The sequence below is a fragment of the Amborella trichopoda genome, chromosome 5 (assembly GCF_054954075.1).
Source record: "Amborella trichopoda isolate Santa Cruz 75 chromosome 5, AtrichopodaSantaCruz75HAP2 v2.0, whole genome shotgun sequence".
Classification (NCBI taxonomy): domain Eukaryota; kingdom Viridiplantae; phylum Streptophyta; class Magnoliopsida; order Amborellales; family Amborellaceae; genus Amborella; species Amborella trichopoda.
The window spans coordinates 16130943-16151171 of NC_142340.1; the positions used below are offsets into that span (position 1 = coordinate 16130943).

Below are 20229 nucleotides of genomic sequence, written 5' to 3' on the forward strand. Positions count from 1 at the left end.
TCGGGTTTAGGTTGAGGCCGACCAAGATCTAACCCGGCCTGTCGCCACCCCCAAGAATTTTTTGATGCTGATTCCAAATTGATCGATCCGACTCAGGCATGTCAAATGGATACAATTGACATTAACAAAAAAATTAAAATGCCCAGAGAAAAAGGTGATTCCGGAGTTTCATAGACCAAAATCACCACCATCCAATTCCTAGCTGAATCGGGCTATTCTCAATCAAACGTTACAAAGTTTGAATTTTGCCTTTCAGTTAGAAAACATGGAGTTGAAGAGGCGCAAAGCACAAGAAGGCCAGCAACCGTGTTGGAACGACTACATATCTTTGCCATTTATGCAAAACGTATGCTTCCATATCTCACTCTTTTCATTATTCTTATACTAAAATCCAATGGACTGCAAAAAACCAGTCCAATATGTCATATATATTTTTATAGGGTAATTTATTCATAGGAATAAACTTGAGATGTAGCATGATTTTTACTCTAGCCCAAACCCGATTTATGGTCCAAAAGGTCATCACTATGCTATGAGACAAAATAATGTACTCCAAGTAAAATCCGACATATGGATCATGTCCAATTTTATCATTTCTATCCATCTTGTCAATCATTTCATGGTATTGTATAGTGATGACGTCAATGGACAAAGTTCACTAGGCAACAGTGTAGTACCGTTTAGTTATATAATTGTTACTCACCCTTCTAAAGCACTAATTTTTACCTGTGATTTGTTTCTGGAATCAATCTTTTTCAGGTTCTAAGTGAAACTTTGAGAATGGGGAACATAATAACAGGAGTTATGCGCAGAGCAGTGACAGATGTGGAGATCAAAGGCCACTTAATACCGAAAGATTGGTGCGTCTTTACGTACTTTCGATCAGTTCATCTCGACGATGAAATTTACGAGAATGCACACCAATTCAATCCATGGAGATGGCAAGTAAGTTAACTTTACCATATGGTACACCAGAAGGATATCCATGGTGCATTGTCCATGATGGAAGGTGGAGCATACCTGTAGTTCTCAAACATGGGCACTGATCCTATCATGGTTAATCTCTTCGTTTCTTTTTTTATTTTTCTTTTGAAAAGTATATACCGCACATCAGTGGTTTATGGTAGACTTTCTCTTTGTAGTTCTTTGCTTTCTTTTGTTCTCTTTTCACTAAAGAGCTGGGCTTTGGTGATGTAATGGGCAGGGAAAAGATACATGCACCAATAACTTTACTCCTTTTGGTGGTGGGCAAAGGTTATGTCCTGGTGTGGACCTGGCCAGGCTCGAAGCTTCCATCTTCCTTCACCACTTTGTCACGAACTACAGGTGTGTTGGGTGTGTTTGTTTTTTTGTGTGGAGAGAGAGATGAGGATGGCAACCAGCCAGGCCCGGGCCAGGCCAGCCTTGGCCTTGGTCCTAGCCCGGCCTTATTCCCATAGGGCCAGCCCAGGCCTGGCCCTGTCCATGTTAGGACCAGGCTGGTCCAAGTCGGGCCAAACCAGGCTGGCATTGGCCCTAGCCCTGGCTTAGGACCATAGTTTGTAGCTCAGGCCTTACTTTTTTAAGGCTGGGCCGCCCAGCCCACTGCCAGCCCTCAAATAGAGATTTGATTACATTTATTTGCAGGTGGGTTGCAGAGGAGGATTCGGTCGTCAACTTTCCGACTGTGAGAATGAAAAATAGAATGCCAATTAGGGTCACTAGAAGACCCCAGTATTGCATTTGCTGATAGGCGAGAGAGAAAGAGAGCTTTCCTTTTTCTTGATTTTGTTTTTAGGGTGGGAAAAGAGAGAACTCAAAGAAATCCATGAGAGAGAGAGGTTCCAAGGTCAAGTGTTGCAACAAGACAAGCTGACAGCAAGATCCGACCTTTTGTGTATATATTATTATTCAAAACAGTTTAAATTGATATAGCAGTCAGATTGGGTAATGTGTATTGCCCTAGTTTCCCTCTCTCTTTGGCAGGTGAGAGCCAACAATAAAGGGGGAATCCACAACCTGCACCTTGGTGTATAATAGTATTCATCCAAGAGCGAGATATACATATTGTAATAAGAAGGATTATTTCATTGGCTCCTCAAGCCTGAAAGTGTCAAGATACATATTAAATGTACAGTTCTCCTCCGCCTGATAATACATACCTTTTTCTTTGTGAGCCCAAAGAGTAAATGACCAAAGACTCAGAATGCAACAGAAATCCTTTTCATCAATGATGAATTCCTCTCTCTCTCACTCTCTCTCTCTCTCTCTCTAGAAGGTGAGATTTGGATAAAGAGAATCAGTTGCAAAGAGGACTAGAAGACCAAACATCATGTTTCACAGAGAACTGATCAGCATACAGTAAAATAGGAAACCAACGACCAAACTCATTTTCCTTTTTCCTTTTTCTTTTTTCTTTTTTCTTTTTCAACTCCCAACAACTATTCTTTAGATAAGAAGAGATGAAATTTTCTGTTTTGAAATTTCTAACACCAGCAGGTAACTAGAGTTCAGCAAAGAATAAAGAAACTGTATATCTAATGTCCATTCGAAATGCGATCAAACACAGTACTCACACAAAAGCTGGTGCCAAGGAGAGGCTTGCTAAAGAAGCTCTACTGCACATTCATTGTTCAAGATCAAATCCTACTCTATAGCACATATGAAGCATTCAGCTTCTACCAGTCAGTGATCACATACACATTTTGTAGGGTCAAATAAATAGCACAATGATACATAAACAAGAATTGGACCAATTCTATCTTCAAATGTTTCTTCAACTATGTTTCTAATTCTATCCCTGTTTCCTATCTTGCTCTCATGAACCCTTTCTCATTTATTTACCAATTGATTTTGCCAGCACATTCTAAAGAACCATGTGGTTCCATTCAATCACATGAGTAAATCTCCCTTGATATTCTCAAATTGACTTAGACAAAGAAAATGAGTAAGAAAATAAATGTTCCATGGTATAACACCTCCACTAAGAAGATGTCAAAGATGCCAATCTATCTAGAGAATGTCATGCCATTCTAATATCATCACTCTAGAAATGATCCATCATTGCCGTACTCCTTGCATGGTTCTTGCCTTTCTTTCTTAACATTCAAAATGCAGGCCTCAAAATATTTGAATTGATCCCCAAGAAAGGTTCAGGTTTTCTAGAATCCATCATTCAAGATATGACCTTATATGGCTGTTGTTACAATAGCTGTGCACTAGAACTTATCAGAACCAAAGTAAGATTAACCCAACAATAACACTTGATGAACAAACTACTAGTATTATTAGTACTGCTTACCAGTAATGATACTGACAATAGAAATAGTAGTAGTAGCATACATTAACAAGGAGAGGTGGTGATATTAGTAGTAGTAATACTAACCTTCACTGATAAAAAATAATAATAGAGTAATAGATCTTTATCATATTTTAATTTCTCCAATATTAGCTTTCTTTTAATTTTCCGATATTAGCTTTCTTCATTCCATAGCTAAGTTACCTGAAACTATGGGTACAAGATTAAGACTCCTAGGAGATTGCCCTACCAAGTTAGCTTCTGCAAGCATGTTTGACTTTATAGTTCAAATGGGAACTGGAATATTACTGACCACAAGAGTCGTTAACATTAGCAAAAAAATTAGATTCTACCTTGAAGCATCTTTCCAATTATTCTCGCAAATGCGTTCCACCTAATATTCCTCAGCGTCACCCTGCCGCCGAGGCCAAGGAAGCCCGAGTCAATGGTACAAGTGGTTTTCTATCCCTGAATGAGCAGGAATCCGTGTCAAATTGGAATAGTTGGCTCAAAATCGATGAAACGTGCCGAGATGGCGATTTTGTGAATAAAACTCGGTTTTCAAAATATAGAATGTTTTTTTAACTGAAAAATAGAAATTTTGGACTGATTTTGATGGATTATTGGAAACCTTTTTGTGTTTTAACAACCTATGATACAACTTGGGTTCATAAAAGCCCAAATCGAACAAGACTTCATCACGAAATTAGGGTTCTTTGAGCAGAAAATAGATAATCCGCCAATCTTTTCTATTCTCTCTTATTACTCTACCAAATTGACTAATAATTGGCTTTTTTTAAATCTATTGAAATTATCTACAAAATCCCTGTGCTGATTCGCAAATTTATCAAGTTCAATCACCGTAATTTAGGGTTCTTTGTGTGTATTTTTTTTTTTTTGCCAAACCTCTTTGTTTTTGCTAATTTCTACACCAAATCAGCTGAGTCTTGGTTTGTTTTGAACTTTTGAAATCAGCTTCAAAAGCCCTCTACATCAGTGGGTTTTTTTTGCCATTATCGACTGATTTCGTGCATGAAAGAGGTACTATCGACAATCAGTCAAAAAGCGCCAAATCTATTATTTCTCTCTAATTACTCAACAATTTTTTCTGATTTTTAATTTGTTTTGAAGCTTTTGAAATCATCTTCAAAAGCCCTCTACAGATCCATGGGTTTTTTGCTCCAATATAAACTGATTTCGTGCATCAAAGAGGTAATATCGATGAACTATCAAAAAATTGTAAAATCTATTACTTCTCTCTAATTTCGCAATAATAATGTTTCGAGTATTAGTTTTTTCTTTTAAGATATTGAAATAACTTGAAAACCCTATATTGGTTTGCCCTTCCCTGCTCCAATATCGATTGATTTGGTGCATCATAGAGGTAACATCAATGAATTGTAAAAGTACCGCCTAAATTTGTTGTTTCTCCTTAATTATTCAAGGATGAATTCTAATTTTTTATTTATTTCAAATCTATTGATATCAGCTGCAAAAGCCCTCTATAGATTGGCCCTTGTTTTTGCTCCAATATCAATTGATTTCGTGCATTAAAGAGGTAATACCAATGAATTGTCAAATAAATGCAAAATCTGTAATTTCTCTCTAATTTATCGACAATAGTTTCCTGATTATTAGTTTTTTTTTTTTAAGATATTGAAATCTCCTATATTGTTTTGCTTTTTTTTTTTTTGCTCCAATATTTATTGATTTAGTGCAGCATAGAGATAATACAAACTTAAATTTCTAACTCTAAGTAACATAGACCTTGTTTTAGAACCAATTAAGACATATATATTGCAACATATTTTTCTTGATATAATTTTCAGCCTTTACATTAATAGGTCTAAGAGATGACAAGAGAGGAACGATTTTGGCAGTATGAAGAGAAGTTGGATGCTAAGGGGTGGGTTGAAGCGCAGCATTAATCGCGTGAAACATCACCTCGCTAAAATTCAAAGTAATGTAAAGACATGTAACGAGGTGCATGTGGTTGTTAAGGAAGAGATTCAAAAGGCAACAGAGATTGCCAAAGGGAAGAACGTACATAGAGAGATGATCATTGAGGATGTAGGGAGGGGATTTTATCAACCCACTCCCAATGATGATGAGGAGGAGGAGTTTGAGGTTAAGATGTAGAAGGCTAAGCAGGCTAGTCTAGTAGCGTATCACGATAGGCAAATGCAAATCAACGAGATGTTTGGTAGACGGGCATGAGCTTCTAGCTCTCATGCTCTAGAGCTTATAATAACTCCTGAGCCTCTAGGGCTAAGACAATCTATCTCGTCCCGACATATTGCCATTGGTCAGCCATCTACGACCTACCGACCCCATCTCGATCCTGACCATCAATCCTATATCAACCCCAACCCCCGCCCCGACCTGAGCCCTCTAGACTTGACCCCCATGTATCCCAATATCATTGGAAGAAACTTAATCTCTCATAGGGAAAAAAAAAAGCTGAAACAATAAGAAAGGCAATTGCAAGATTCTTTTATCATACCGTCACCTTATTTCTAGGTGCTAAATCCCCATATTTTTGACCCATGGTGCATGTTATAGCTGAGGCCGGGGCAAAAGCCAAACCCCCTACTGAAAAGAAGCTTGCAGGGAAGCTCCTTGATGATGAGGTTACCTTAATACAATCCCACATCAAAGAATGGAAAAGGACATGGGATAATATTGGGTTCACGCTTATGTCAGATAGTTGGAAGGATGGACGAGGAAGGCATATAATGAATTTTTTTATCTATTGCTCCAAGGGTAATTTTTTTCCACTCTAATACCTTGGCCGAGATGGAGCAAAAGTAAATGGATGAGGGAGGCATATAATGAATTTTTTTATTTATTGCCCCAAGGGTAATTTTTTTCCACCCTAATACCTTGGCCGAGATGGAGCAAAAGTAAATGTCGCTTCCACTCTAATACCTTGGCCGAGATGGAGCAAAAGTAAATGTCACTTTTGCTAGGATCAAAGAACATCCTTTAACGAAGATCAAAGAATATCCTTTAATGATCTAAACTACATAACTTAGTGACATGCACTAAGTTGTAAACCTTGTGTTGATTTTCCTACCCTGGATAACATAGGAAAACTGAAGATGCAAGTCCCTTACTTGTTTTTACATGTCAAGTGCCATAAAGTTTTAAACTAAGTTCGTCAAAAGGTACAGAAAATCGACTCGGCCACTTTTGCTATATTTTTCCATATTTTTTCCTATTCTTCACTGAAGGATGCTCTTTGATCCTTGCAAAAGTGACATTTACTTTTGCTCCATCTCAACCAAGGTACTAGAGTGGGAAAAAATACCTTTGGGGCAATAGATCAAAAAATTCACCATATGCCTCCGTCGTCCATCCTTCCAGCCATCTGACATAAACATGATCCTAGCATTATCCCATGCTCTTTTCAATTCTTCGATGTGTGATTGTATTAAGGTAACTTCATCATCAAGGAGCTTCCTTGCAATCTCCTCTGCAGAAGGGAGTTTGGCTCTTGGCCCGGCCTCACCTATAGCATGTACCATGGGTTAAAAAATATGGGGACTTAGCTGCTAAATATGGGGTGGCGGTATGATAAAAAAATCTCGCAATTGCTTTTCTCATAGTTTTGACTTTTTTTTTCCCCATGAGAGATTAAGTTTCTTTTAATGATATTGGAGTACATGGGGGTCAAGTCTAGAGGAGTCGGGGTCGGGGCGGGAATCGGGAGTTGGGGTCGATATAGGATCGAGGGTTAGGATCGAGATGGTGTCGATAGGTTGTAGATAGCTGGCCAATGGTAATATGTTGGGATGAGATAGATTGCCTCAACCCTAGAGGCTCAGGAGTTACTATAAGCACTGGAGCGTGAGAACTAGAAGCTCTTGCTCGTCTAGGAAACACCTCGGCGATTTGCATCTGTCTATCCTGATACATTGCTATAGTAGCCTCCTAGCCTGCTCCATCTGAGCCTCAAACTCGTCCTCCTCATCATCATGGGCTCCTCCTCGTCATGGGGAGTGGGTTGATAAAATACCCTCCCTACATCCTCAATGATCTTTTCTCTCTCTATACCGTCTTCCTTTTGTTTTGAATCTCTGCCTTAACTCCCACAAGCCCCCTGCCACATGGCTTGAATTATTGCGAGGTGATGTTTCAGATGATTAATGCTGCCTGTCACCTCCCTTCCACAAAAACTACACCAGACCCACCCCTTCCCTTTACCATCGAGCTCCTCTCCATACTGCCAAAATTGATCCTCCCTCGTCATCCCTTAGAACTATTAATGCAAAGGCTGAAAATTATATCAAGAAAAATACATATTGCAATATATATGTTTTAATTGCTTCAAAAATTAAGGTTTGTGTTACTTAAGAGGTAGAAATTTAGGCTTGTATTATCTCTATGATGCACTAAATCAATAGATATTGGAGCTAAAAAAAGCAAGGGAAAATTACTTAAATATCTGTTTTAGTTTCAGATATTACCAAAATACCGAATACTTTCTTTTAGTATTGATGTGTCCGTTTTTGAAACGTTATAACAATTTTAAAAAAAAAAATGAAACTAACCATTTTCGATTTTTCAAAAACTGAAAAACAGGCCAATTTCAGTTTTTGAAAAAACCAAAATCTAAAATTTTCTATTTTTTAAACAACAAAAATCTAAAATTTTTTATTTTTGAAAAAACAAAAATCTAAAATTTTTGGTTTTTGAAAAAACGAAAGTCTAAAATTCTCGGTGTTTTGAAAACTTTTCTCTTGTGGGTCATCTATGTATTCTCTCTCTCTCTCTCTCTCTCTCTCTCTCTCTCTACCACTATCAATTGGGTTAGTGAAATCCTCCCGTTGAACTAAGCCCAAAGTCCATAATCTTCAATTATCACCTACTGGATCCTTGCAAGCTTTAGGGGTAGACCCTGTAGCAAGTAAAACCCTAGGTTTCTTGGGTCTAATGAAATTTGGAAAAGAAGGGTTTGTTCGAGCCATTGAGCTCTCTGAGAACCCCAATCTGAGATCTTGGGTCCAAGAGAATAGGGCTTGTTTGGAACAGGGATCTCTTCTGGCTCATCTTCAATTAAGAGGCTCCGTAACTTCTTTGAATCGAGCTTGGCCTCAACCAAGACCCTGTGAGGCTGACATCGCTTAGAAAAATGAAAGATGGCTTTGAATCTCATTGAAGTCTTGCTCAGGTGTTCCAAACTTTCCAACTCCAATGGTGCCCCGAGGAAGCAGAACAAAAAGCTCCAAAATAAAATGAATCCCACCTTGATCCTCATAAATATCATATAAGTGGATCACATTGGGGTGAGGAGAAAAATCTTCAACAATCTTTCTGATGACCAAACTCTCATTTGTGAGCAAAGCGTCTAAGATTGCAAGCTTTTTCCATGTGGGTAATCCAGAGGCTGCTTTGCCAAATCGCGTAGACTGGTTTCTCAATGAAAGAGAGAGAGAGAGAGGTAGAGAGAGAATACGCAAAGGACCCCCATGAGAGAATTGTTTGGTTCTTGAAAAACCAAAAATTTAAAATTTTCGGTGTTTCAAAAACCGAAATTGGCCTAATTTTGGTTTTAAAAAAACCGAAGATGGCTAGTTTAGTCTCTTTTAAAAAAAATTGTTATGAAGTCCAAAAAAGGGACATATCAGTAATAACGACAAGTATTCAGTATTTTGGTAGCAACAAAAACTAAAACGGATATTTATGTAATTTTCCCAAAAAGCAAACCAATATATGAGATTTCAAGTTTATTTCAATATCTAAAAAATAATAATAAGAAGAAAATTATTGTTGAGAAATTAGAAAGAAATAAATTTTGCATTTTTTTAAAAAAAAGAAGAAACTACCTAATTTTTGTTTTTCAAAAACCGAAATCAGGCCAATTTCGATTTTTGAAAAACCAAAAATCTAAAATTTTTGATTTTTTGAAAAATTTTCTTTCTTGTGGATCCTCTGTGCATTCTTTCTCTACCTCTCTCTCTCTCTCTCTCTCTCTCTCTCAATTGGGTTAGTGAAATCCTCCATTGGACTAAGCCCAAAGTCCACAATCTTCAAATATCACCTATTGGATCCTTGCAAGCTTAGGGGCGGACCCTGTAGCAAGTAAAACCCTAGGTTTCTTGGGTCTAATGAAATTGGGAAAAGAAGGGTTTCGTTCGAGCCATTGAGCTTTCTGATATCTTGGGTCCAAGAGAATAGGGCTTGTTTGAAACAGAGGTCTCTTCTGGTTCATCATCAATTAAGAGGCTTTGCAATTTCTTTGAATCAGGCCCCTGGCCTCAACCAAAACCCTATGAACCGGAGATCGCTTAGAAAATGAAAGATGGCTTTTAATCTCATTGAAATCTTGCTCAGGTGTTCCAAACATTTCAGCTCCAATGGTGCCCCAAGGAACCAGAACAAAGCTCCAAAATCAAATGAACCCACCTTGATCCTCATAAACATCATATAAGTGGATCACATTGCGGTGAGGAGAAACATCTTCAACAATCTATCATAACCAAAATCTCATTTGTGAGCAAAGCATCTGAGATCGCAACCTGTTTCCATGTGGTTAATCCAGAGGCTGCTTTTCCAAATCTCTCAGTGGAAGTGAGAGAGAGAGCGAGGTAGAGAGGGAATACACAAAGGACCCACTAGGGAGAAATTTTCGGTTCTTGAAAAACTGAAAATTTAAAATTTTCGGTTTTTTAATAACTGAAATTGGCCTGATTTCGATTTTTGAAAAAAAGAAAAATGCCTAGTTTCGTCTTTTTAAAAAGAAAATTGTTATGAAGTCCAAAAAACGGATATATCAGTAATAACGTAAAGTATTATATATTTTGGTAATAATGGAAACTAAAACGGATATTTATATAATTTTCGCAAAAAGCAAACCAATATAGGAGATTTCAAGTTTATTTCAATATCTAAAAATAATAATAATCAGAAAATTATTGTTAAGAAATTAGAAAGAAATAATAGATTTTGCAATTTTTTTAAAAAAGATGAAACTACCCATTTTCAGTTTTTCAAAAACCGAAATCAAGCCAATTTCAATTTTTGAAAACCGAAATTCTAAAATTTTTGGTTTTTTGAAAAAAATTCTCTCTTGTGGGTCCTCCGCATATTTTCTCTCTCTCTCTCTCTCTCTCGACCACTATCAATTGGGTTGGTGAAATCCTCCATTGAACTAAGCCCAAAGTCCATAATCTTCAATGATCATCTACTGAATCCTTGCAAGCTTTAGGGGCAGACCCTGTAGCAAGTAAAACCCTAGGTTTCTTGGGTCTAATGAAATTGGGAAAAGAAGGGTTTTGTTCGAACCATTGAGCTCTCTGAGAATCCCAATCTGAGATCTTGGGTCCAAGAGAATAGGGCTTCTTTGGAACAGGGGTCTCTTCTTGTACATCATCAATTAAGAGGCTCTACAACTTCTTTGAATCAGGCCTCTGGCTTCAACCAAAACCCTGTGAGGCTGAGATCGCTTAGAAAATGAAAGATGGCTTTGAATCTCATTGAAGTCTTGCTTAGGTGTTCCAAACTTTCTAGCTCCAATGGTGCCCTGAGGAAGCTGAACAAAGCTCCAAAATTAAATGAACCCCACCTTGATCCTCATAAACATCATATGAGTGGATCACATTGGGGTGAGGAGAAACATCTGCAACAATCTTTCTCATGACCAAAACCTCATTTGTGAGCAAAGCGTCTGAGATCGCAACATGTTTCCATGTGGTTAATCCAGAGGCTACCTTTGCCAAATCGCGTAGACTGGTTTCTTAGTGGAAGAGGAAGAGAGAGAGAAAGGTAGTGAGAGAATATGCAAAGGACCCACAAGAGACAATTTCATTTCTTGAAAAACCGAAAGATGGCTAGTTTGGTCTTTTTTAAAAAAAATTTGTTATGAAGTCCAAAAAACGGACATATCAGTAATAACAGAAAGTATTTGGTATTTTGGTAATAACGGAAACTAAAACGGATATTTATGTAATTTTCCTAAAACGTAAACCAATATAAGAGATTTCAAGTTTATTTTAATATCTAAAAATAATAATAATCACAAAATTATTGTTCAAAAATTAGAAAGAAATAATAGATTTCGCAATTTTTTGACAGCTCATCAGTATTACCTCTTTAATGCATAAAATCAATTGATATTAGAGCAAAAAAAAGGCGAATCTATAAGAGCTTTTGAAGCTGATATCAATAAATTCGAAACAAATAAAAATCAGAAAACATTGTTGAGTAATTAGAGAGAAACAATAGATATAGCTGAACTTTTACAGTTCATCAATGCTACCTATATGATGCACTACATCAATCGATATTGGAGTAAAAAAGCGCAAACCGATATAAGGTTTTCAAGTTATTTCAATATCTTAAAGAAATAATAATAACCAAAACATTATTGTTGAGAAATTAGAGAGAAATAATAGATTTTACAATTTTTTGATAGTTCATCGATATCACCTCTTTGATCCACGAAATCAATCGATATTGGAGCAAAAAAACCATGGATCTGTAAGGCTTTGAATATGATTTCAAAAGCTTCAAAACAAACTAAAAATCAGAAAAAATTGTTGAGTAATTAGAGCGAGATAATAGATTTGGCGATTTTTTGACAAATCATCAATTTTACATCTTTGATGCATGAAATCAGTTGATAATGGCGAAAATAAACCACAGATCTGTAGAGGGATTTTGAAGCTGATTTCAAAAGCTTCAAAACAAACCAAAACTCATCCGATTTGGTGTAGAAATAAGCAAGAATAGAGAGGTTTGGCAAAAAAAATTGTGCACAAAGAACCCTAAAACCGAAAAATTACAATGATTGAATTTGACAAATTTGCGAATCAGCACAGGTATTTTGTAGGTAATTTCAATATATTGAGAAAAACCTAATAACCAGTCAATTTGGTGGAGAAATCAGAGAGAATAGAAAAGATTGGCAAATTTTCTATTTTCTGCTCAAAGAACACTAATTTCGTGATGAAATCTTGTTCGATTTGGGTTTTTATAAACCCAAATCGTATCATAGAGATTTGGTTGTTGTTAAAATACAGAAAGGTTCCAATAATCCATCAAAATCAGTCCAAAATTTCGATTTTTCAATTCAAAGAACTTTCTATATTTTGAAAACCGAGTTCTATCTGTGAAATCGCCATACTAGGGTGAGTTTCAGCAATTTTGTGCTGAGTATTCTCATTTGACATCGAGTCTTGTTCATTCACGGGGTAGAAAACCACTTGTACCATTGACTCAAGGCTCCTCGGCCTCGACAATAGGGTGACGCCGAGGAAATTGGCTGAGGCCAAGTCTAAAAACCATGGTTGGAACTAATTAACAAAAACACATCAAATTATACATGGAAATCATTGCTTCTCATGCCACCAAAAAGCTACTAAAATCAAGCTAAAAATAATGAACCCATCCTAACAAAGTAGAAAATTCTCAGCTCTGCAACCCTCAGGGAATGACTTCCTGAAATGGCTATGTGCACCAAGTACTAAGATGTTCCTTGCCTACAATCTTATTGATGGATCCAGAAACATAATCTTAACTACAAAACACGATGATCTTCATTTATAATAGGAATAAAAAATAATGTGCTAATGCAAAGGGAATTCCCCACCTTATGATTTATTATGTGGTATCTATCAAGTCCTCTTGATGAGAACCACCGATCATCCTCGCATGATTAAAAATGATCTAGGCTCAATAGGACCTCATCTGATCACTACAGATCACTTCAGCAAAACGACATGGGAACTCATCTTGTTATAGGGATTTCTAATGAAGTAGGTAGATAACTTTGGTGTGCACATCCTTCATAGAGGGTAACCACTCAAAACTAACCGAGAGCATGTCATGCTTGCCCTACTTGTATGTGCACTCAACACTAACATAGGTAGATACTTTTTTGTGCACATCCTTGACCAAGCTCTCCGAGGCCACTAGCCAATCTATATTTAGAGAATGTCATGACATGCTTATATCATCACTCTAGAAATTATACATCATTGGCAGTAAACCTTGCGTGGTTCTTGCCTTTATTAACATTCAAAAAAAGCCTCAAAATATTTGAATTGATCCCCAACAAAGGTTCAGGTTTTCTAGAATCCAGCATTCAAGAAATAACCTTCTATGACTGTGGTTATAATAGCCGTGCACTAGAACTTATCAGAGCCAGAGTGAGATTAACCCAACAGTAATACTTAGATGAACAAACTGCAAGCATTATTAGTACTGCTTGTCAGTAATGATACTGACAATAGAAATAGTAGTAGTAGTAGTAGTAGTAGTAGTAATAGTATACCCTAACTAGTAGAGGTGGTGGTATTAGTAGTAGTAGTACTGACCTTCACTAATAAATAATAATAATAATAAGTAATAGATCTTTATCATATTTTAATTTTTCCAATATTAGCTTTCTTTTAATTTTCTAATATTAGCTTTCTTCATTCCATAGCTAAGATACCTGTAACTATGGGTACAAGATTAAGATTCCTGGGAGATTACCCTACCAAATTAGCTTCTGCAAGCATGTTTAACTTCATAGTTCAAAAGGGATCCAGTATATTACTGACCACAAGAGTCATTAACATTAGCAACAGGATCAGATCCTACCTTGAAGCATCTTCCCAATTACTCTCGCAAATGCAGCCCACCTAATATAAAGAACTTAGTTTAAAACTTTATGGCACTTGACATGCAAAAACTAGTAAGAGACTTGCATCTTCAGTTTTCCTATGTTACCCAGGGTCCATAGGTTCTAGAGATACCATCAGGAACTGAACCTAACACCCATGAAGGTCGTGAGTCCAAACTACTTCTTCTATTCCAAAATATATTTGTTTGTTATAATTCACTGTTCTGGTCTATGTATAATGGAAGGACATTAGGGCACTCCATGTTACCTGCAATCCAAGCTTACAATAACTTTAGGAAGGTCACCTATAAGACATTATACTAACAAAAAATAAACCTTGTAATCCACCTTCGTAAGATGATGAGAACTCTGGCAGATTGTGAATGATGAGCAAACCAGAGAGAGCAGATGATCAGAGAAAATGCCGTTACCAGGAAAACAAGCTCGGTCCAAACTTCATATGCTCGATCATATGGCAGAAACATAAGGTTGGGACTAATTAACAAAACACGTCAAATTGTACATGGAACACATTACTTCTCATGCCACAAAAAAGCTACTAAAGTGAAGCTAAAAGTAACGAACCCCTCCTGACAAGGTAGAAAAGTCTCAGCTCTACAACCCTCAGGGAATGACTTCCTGAAATAGCTACGTGCACCGAGTACTATGATGTTCCTTGCCTACAATCTTAGTGATGGATTCAGAAACATAATGTTAACCACATAACACGATGATCTTCATTTATAATAGGAATAAAAGATAATGTGCTTATGCAAAGGAAATTCCCCGACTTATGATTTACTATGTGGTACCTATCAAGTCATCTCCATGGGAACCACAGATCATCCTTACATGATTAAACCTTCCAAAGAACACCCTTTAATGATCTAGACTAAATAGTATCTCATCTGATCACCACAGATCACTTACAGCAAAAGGATATGAGAACTCATATTGTTATAGGTTTCTAATGACCTAGGTAGATATCTTGGTGTGCGCATCCTGCATAGAGGGTAACCACTCAAAACTAACAGAGAGCAAAAATACGGGGAATTCCATCACATAAGAATTATGTGTTAATCATCTGTCAAAGCATGGAAAAATTTATATATTCCTCTTTGATCAATTGATACTTTTCTTTGCAAGATATTTTTCATAATTGTTTCCTCATGATCATGTTTATTTTTTACCCAAGTCCTATGATTTGAAGTTTGAGGCATACTAACCATGTTATCACGTCTTAAATAACATAAAAATATGGGAACTAAAGAAGACTAGATAAAACCATGGTTATCAAAAATGGTCATCGATCACAGGCAATACTCGTCTAGCAAACTTCAATTGTTTACATCCTAGCATGAAATCGTAATCCTTCTCATTGATCGATTTATCAGAGATCCACCATCATTAGAGGAAAAACAAAAAGATGGATTTTTTTACCCACCAAAAGGTGGAATGCATGCAAGTCATGAGAAGCAACAGTAGTAGCTTATCTACCTACCATATGCAACAGTCAATTCATAAATGGCCCATCCTTAAACTTGTTCAACATCCTTAAGGCCATGTCTAGCTTGTAACATAGTTACCTGTCAAAAAAGAAAAACAATAGAAAAGTCAAGATGCCATGCCATGCCAGCCTCGTTGAAAAATATCTTGGAGTAAGATAAACCCTCAGTGAAGGATAGACAAAGGTTTTGTTAACGCGCCAAATCTGATGAGATCTCGAATGAAATCCGCTCAAGATTGTGCCAAACTGTTAAAGATTTGGATATCGAGCCAGTAAAATTACAGACCTAAAATAGAACCAAATCTGAGCTGATTTGAACGACTTTTAATAGTACGAGACAATTTGGAAATATTAAATTCATGTTTATTTTAATAGTAACAAGACCATTCGAAAATATTAAATCTGAGCTGATTTAAACGATTTTTAATAGTACGAGACCATTTGGAAATATTAAATTAAATAAAATTTCAAAGTTGTTTTGATGCCCAAATATCTTCAAATTGAACATCTTAACATCAAGATGCATCGACATGACAAAAAAAAAAAGTAAATTTCAAGTTTTGAAAATATTAAATTCATGTTTTGGAAATAATACATTTTATAACGTATTTTTTTTACTGTCAATTTTTAAGTTTTTAATAGATCTCCTCAATCTACACTATTTTTTAAGCTTAAAATTTGATAATATATTTTAAAAAAAATTACATATATATCTGTTATTATGGCTATACCGAATAGTTTCTGTTCATCAAATTTAAAATTTTCGATTCTTCAAGAACCGAAATGTTTTTTCTCACTTGTGGGTCAGTGTATCTTCTATCAACCTCTCTCTACATTACATTGGTAAAAATGGTTTTTTTTTTTTTTAACTCTCTCTCTCCCCTTCACTTTGATAAATTCATAATCCCTGATATTTTACCTAAATTTAGGGACTCAAACTAATTGTTCCCCTGATTTTATCGAATAACCATGACTTCAAAGAGGTAGAGAGAAAATAAGCTGTAAGATTTCTTGTAATCTTCTAATCATTTTTCCTAAATTTAGGGGCTCAAACTAGTTGTTCCCCTTTGATTTTATCGGATAACTATGGCTTCGGAGAGGTAGAGAAAATACGACCACAGGAGAGAAAACATTTTCGGTTCTTGACGATTCTTCAAGAAAAGAACCGAAATTGGTGTATTTTCAGTTGTTGAATAACCGAAAATACTTTGAATTTAGGTGTTCAACAACTGAAAAAGTGTAAAGTTATATTTTTAAAAAATTTCTGTTTTGATATAAAAAAAATGGATACAATGGTAATAACAGAAACTATTTGATAAAGTCGTAATAACGGAAACTATAATGGATATGTATGTAATTTTTCCTATATTTTAAGGCTATCACAAAGATTTCAGTTTTGAAACTACATTTCTCGCCACCATTTGAAGATGTGTTTTACTTTGATTGTTTAGAGCCTCAGCTCTACACAAACCGCACATTTTTATCTTTTATACATGGATCACACTCATTCTTGTACCTTATATTTCAAAATGCATGGTTGTAAGAGTACCATTGAATAGACATAAATTCTAAAAAATAAATTTTTGAACTTTGTGACTGACTGCAAGCCATCCGATTTAACATCTAATGAGTGAGAATAATTGTGACCTCCATGTACACAAGATAAAATAGTCTCTTTATAGTTTTTATATATCCCGATAACAATTAAATCTTTAAAAGCAAAAATCTAAAGCTTAACTAGGAAATTAAGGAATAAACAATAAACAAACCCGGAGTTGGGGCCTGTATTATGACTGTGGGTTGATTTATACATTTGGTGCATTTTCTTCCCATTCTTGAAGAATTGGCTTTAAAGGTTTTTGGGTCTAAGAGATTTTGTTCCTAGGGTTTTATTTTTAGAATTTTTAGATAACTTTTTGAAGAGATTTTAGCTTAGGATTCTAACCTAGGCTTTTTCAAGGGCTTTCCTAGATCTAGGGGTTCCTAGCCTATGGGAATATTTTGGGATTTTTTTAGAATTTTCCAATACTTTTAGGCTCCTAACTTCTAAAGGAATTTTGTAGGATTTTTCATGGTTTTTTTCCCAATGTGATTATAGATTTTAGGTTATTTTCCTATGTTTTTTAGGGAATTTGGAATTTTTGGACGATTTTTCTATAGGGGTTACAGGGATTTACATAGGCTTAGGCTCTAGACATCTTTTTAGGAATATTCTTTTAGTTTTCTAGGGTTTCACCCGTCAAAGAACCAGCCTAAAATACCCCTGAGACCTCTAAAAAGTTCCCAAAGACTCTTAGTATTTTTTTGAATAATTTTAAGACCTAAAAATATGCGCGACCCACTGCTGGTCGTGGCCTAATAACATAGTAGGGATCATTAATGGAATTTCAGCAAATAAATTTGTTCGGGCCATAATTTTCAAATCGTAACAAACTTAAGCAATTTTTTGACCGATGGAAAACTTGTGACCTTTTCTATAATTTGGATCCAACTTTCATCCAATTTGAGTGATTTTTTAAGGGTCTACCAAGCTAGGATCTCATAGTATCAATTTTCAAGCATCTGGGTGTTTGATTGGTGTTCAAGTTAGTCTCCAATATTTATTAGGCTTTGGGTTCTCCAGGATGACTATTTTAGGGAATTGGGTAAGTTTAAACCCTAGGTTTTAAGTCAGCGAAGCTAACCAGGGTACAAGGTCATAAGTTTTGGGGAACTCCCTTGGCCAAAATTTCATTGTAGTGTCTACAAGTTTCAAGTTTATTCCTGTGCACCCAATTTTGGAATTGGCTATTTTTTTTTGAGTTTCTAAACCCTAGGGACTACTATAGCTTAGTAAACCGTAGTTACTTTCTCGGACTTAAAACCTAGAATTTGTACTTATCTAATACCTCTAATTTGTCATCCTAGATAACCCCAAGCCTAATAAACATAAGGAACTACCCTGAAACCAGCTCGAGACCTGAAAGCTTGAAAACAAATATCCAAAAGTTCCAGCTCTGTAAACCCTTAAAAACCAACTCAAATTTTATCAAATTTGATTCTAAATTGAAGAGGAGGTCAAGAGAATTCGAACAGTCCAAGACTCGCTCAAATCTAATATAGGGTTCAAAAGTTATGAATCGAAAAAATATGTTCCTATAAATTCTATTTTAGTCCTTGGATACGGTTCTGGAAGGTTCTTGATCTTTTTGGGAGATTCAGGGTTGGTTTTTGGACAAATTTTGATGAGTCAAATATTGTTTTTTAAAGAAAAATATCTCCTAAAGATGCCTATGACCAAAGCTTATATAAACCCCTTGGGCCCCATAGAAAAATCAACCAAAAATCATCAAAACAATTCCAAAAATTATAAAAAAAAATCTAAAATCATAGAAAAATTCCAAAAATTAAAAAAAAAAAAAAATCCAAAACTATAGAAAAATCTCAAAAAAGAAAAAGTTCCCTCGAAAATTAGGAAAGCATAAAAAACTAGGGAAATTAGCCAAAACCCTACAACCCAAAAATCCCTAGAAAATTCTTAAGAAAATACCTAAAAATCCCATAGGCTAGCCTAAATCCTAGATCTAAGAAAATTCCAAACCTATGGGGGGACCATACTAATTTCAATTCTCAGCAATCAAACCCTAATTTTTATTATTAATCTAAGCCCTAAGGAGAAATGCCTAGTTACTCTTCAAGTAAAAAAGTGAAGGAGCACGTGGTGAATAGCCCGCGGTCTTATAGGGGCACCAACTCTGGGTTTCCAAGCGTATTGATCCAATCAACTGATGCGGGAAGAAAATAAATCTAAAATAATAGAATATAAAATAAAAAAAGTTGAGAAAAGATACACTCGTTCTAGATCTCTAAGGGATTTCACCTAAAAAAGATCTTATCACAAGATCAATTTTACTCAATTACAATCTCTCCTCTTTACAATGAGGAACTTCTTCCCTTTGAATAGACTTTAGAAAAAAAAAAAACAAACAAACAAACAAAAAAAAACCAAAATAAATATAACTCCCTTTTCTCTCTAAACTCTCACTCTCCCATGCCCTAAAACTCACACTATCTCTCTCACACACACACACAAACGTAAATATCTTATCCCTATTTTCTCTCAATCTCTTCTCCCTATTTTATCTCATGTGAATCTCTATACGAGACTTCCCAAAACAACTCACGCACCAAAAACTCACACCCCACCTATTTATCTCTTCCTATCCCTAAGAAAAATACAAAAAAAAGAATATTAATTTTTTTAAAATAAAAATTCTTTCGTGTCACCAACGGCTAGGTAAGCTTTTATTTTATTTTGTTTTCTTGTAATTTTATGGGTTCCCCCTTGTCCTTTGTTAAATTGTTGTTTGAAGTGAGCAACATCTAAATGTGTTATTTTATGAAATTATAAATTTACTTCTATTAAATATGAAAAACAACTAGTTTGTGCACATTTGTAAGTCTTTTTAGATGGGGCATAGGTTTGGTATTTCAACTTAAACCTTAAGGGTATGTGGTATTGTCGTAGTGCCATAACTCCACACAAGGTGTACAAAATAAAAATAAAAAATCAATTCACTTTCCAAATGCTTACAAAACTCCAATCTCCACAACTACTAAAAATAAAAGTTTGCTAAGTACAGTTGTCTTCAACTAAATAACTTCCAATAATAATTTTACAATGGAGCAGCTAGCTTTATTATAACACTTCTAGTTTGCAATACACTTAGAAGAACAAAGAAGACAATCAAATAGAACCAAATGTGCATGAGTTTGACAAGGACTTGCGAAGCCAATTTAATTTTTCAATTACCGCACAACGAATGGAACGTTTAAGTACATTGTTATCACTTCTAA

General features: G+C 35.6%; 1 protein-coding gene across 1 annotated transcript in view; it reads left to right on the forward strand.

Annotated features, from left to right (window-relative positions):
• LOC18448141 (cytochrome P450 90D2) overlaps positions 1-20229 on the forward strand; it is a 38706-nt gene that overhangs the window by 560 nt on the left and 17917 nt on the right. The window contains exons 2-3 of the mRNA XM_088866252.1: positions 257-346; positions 760-945. Coding sequence (XP_088722378.1) covers positions 257-346; positions 760-945 — 276 coding nt within the window. The remainder of the gene's footprint in view (positions 1-256; positions 347-759; positions 946-20229) is intronic.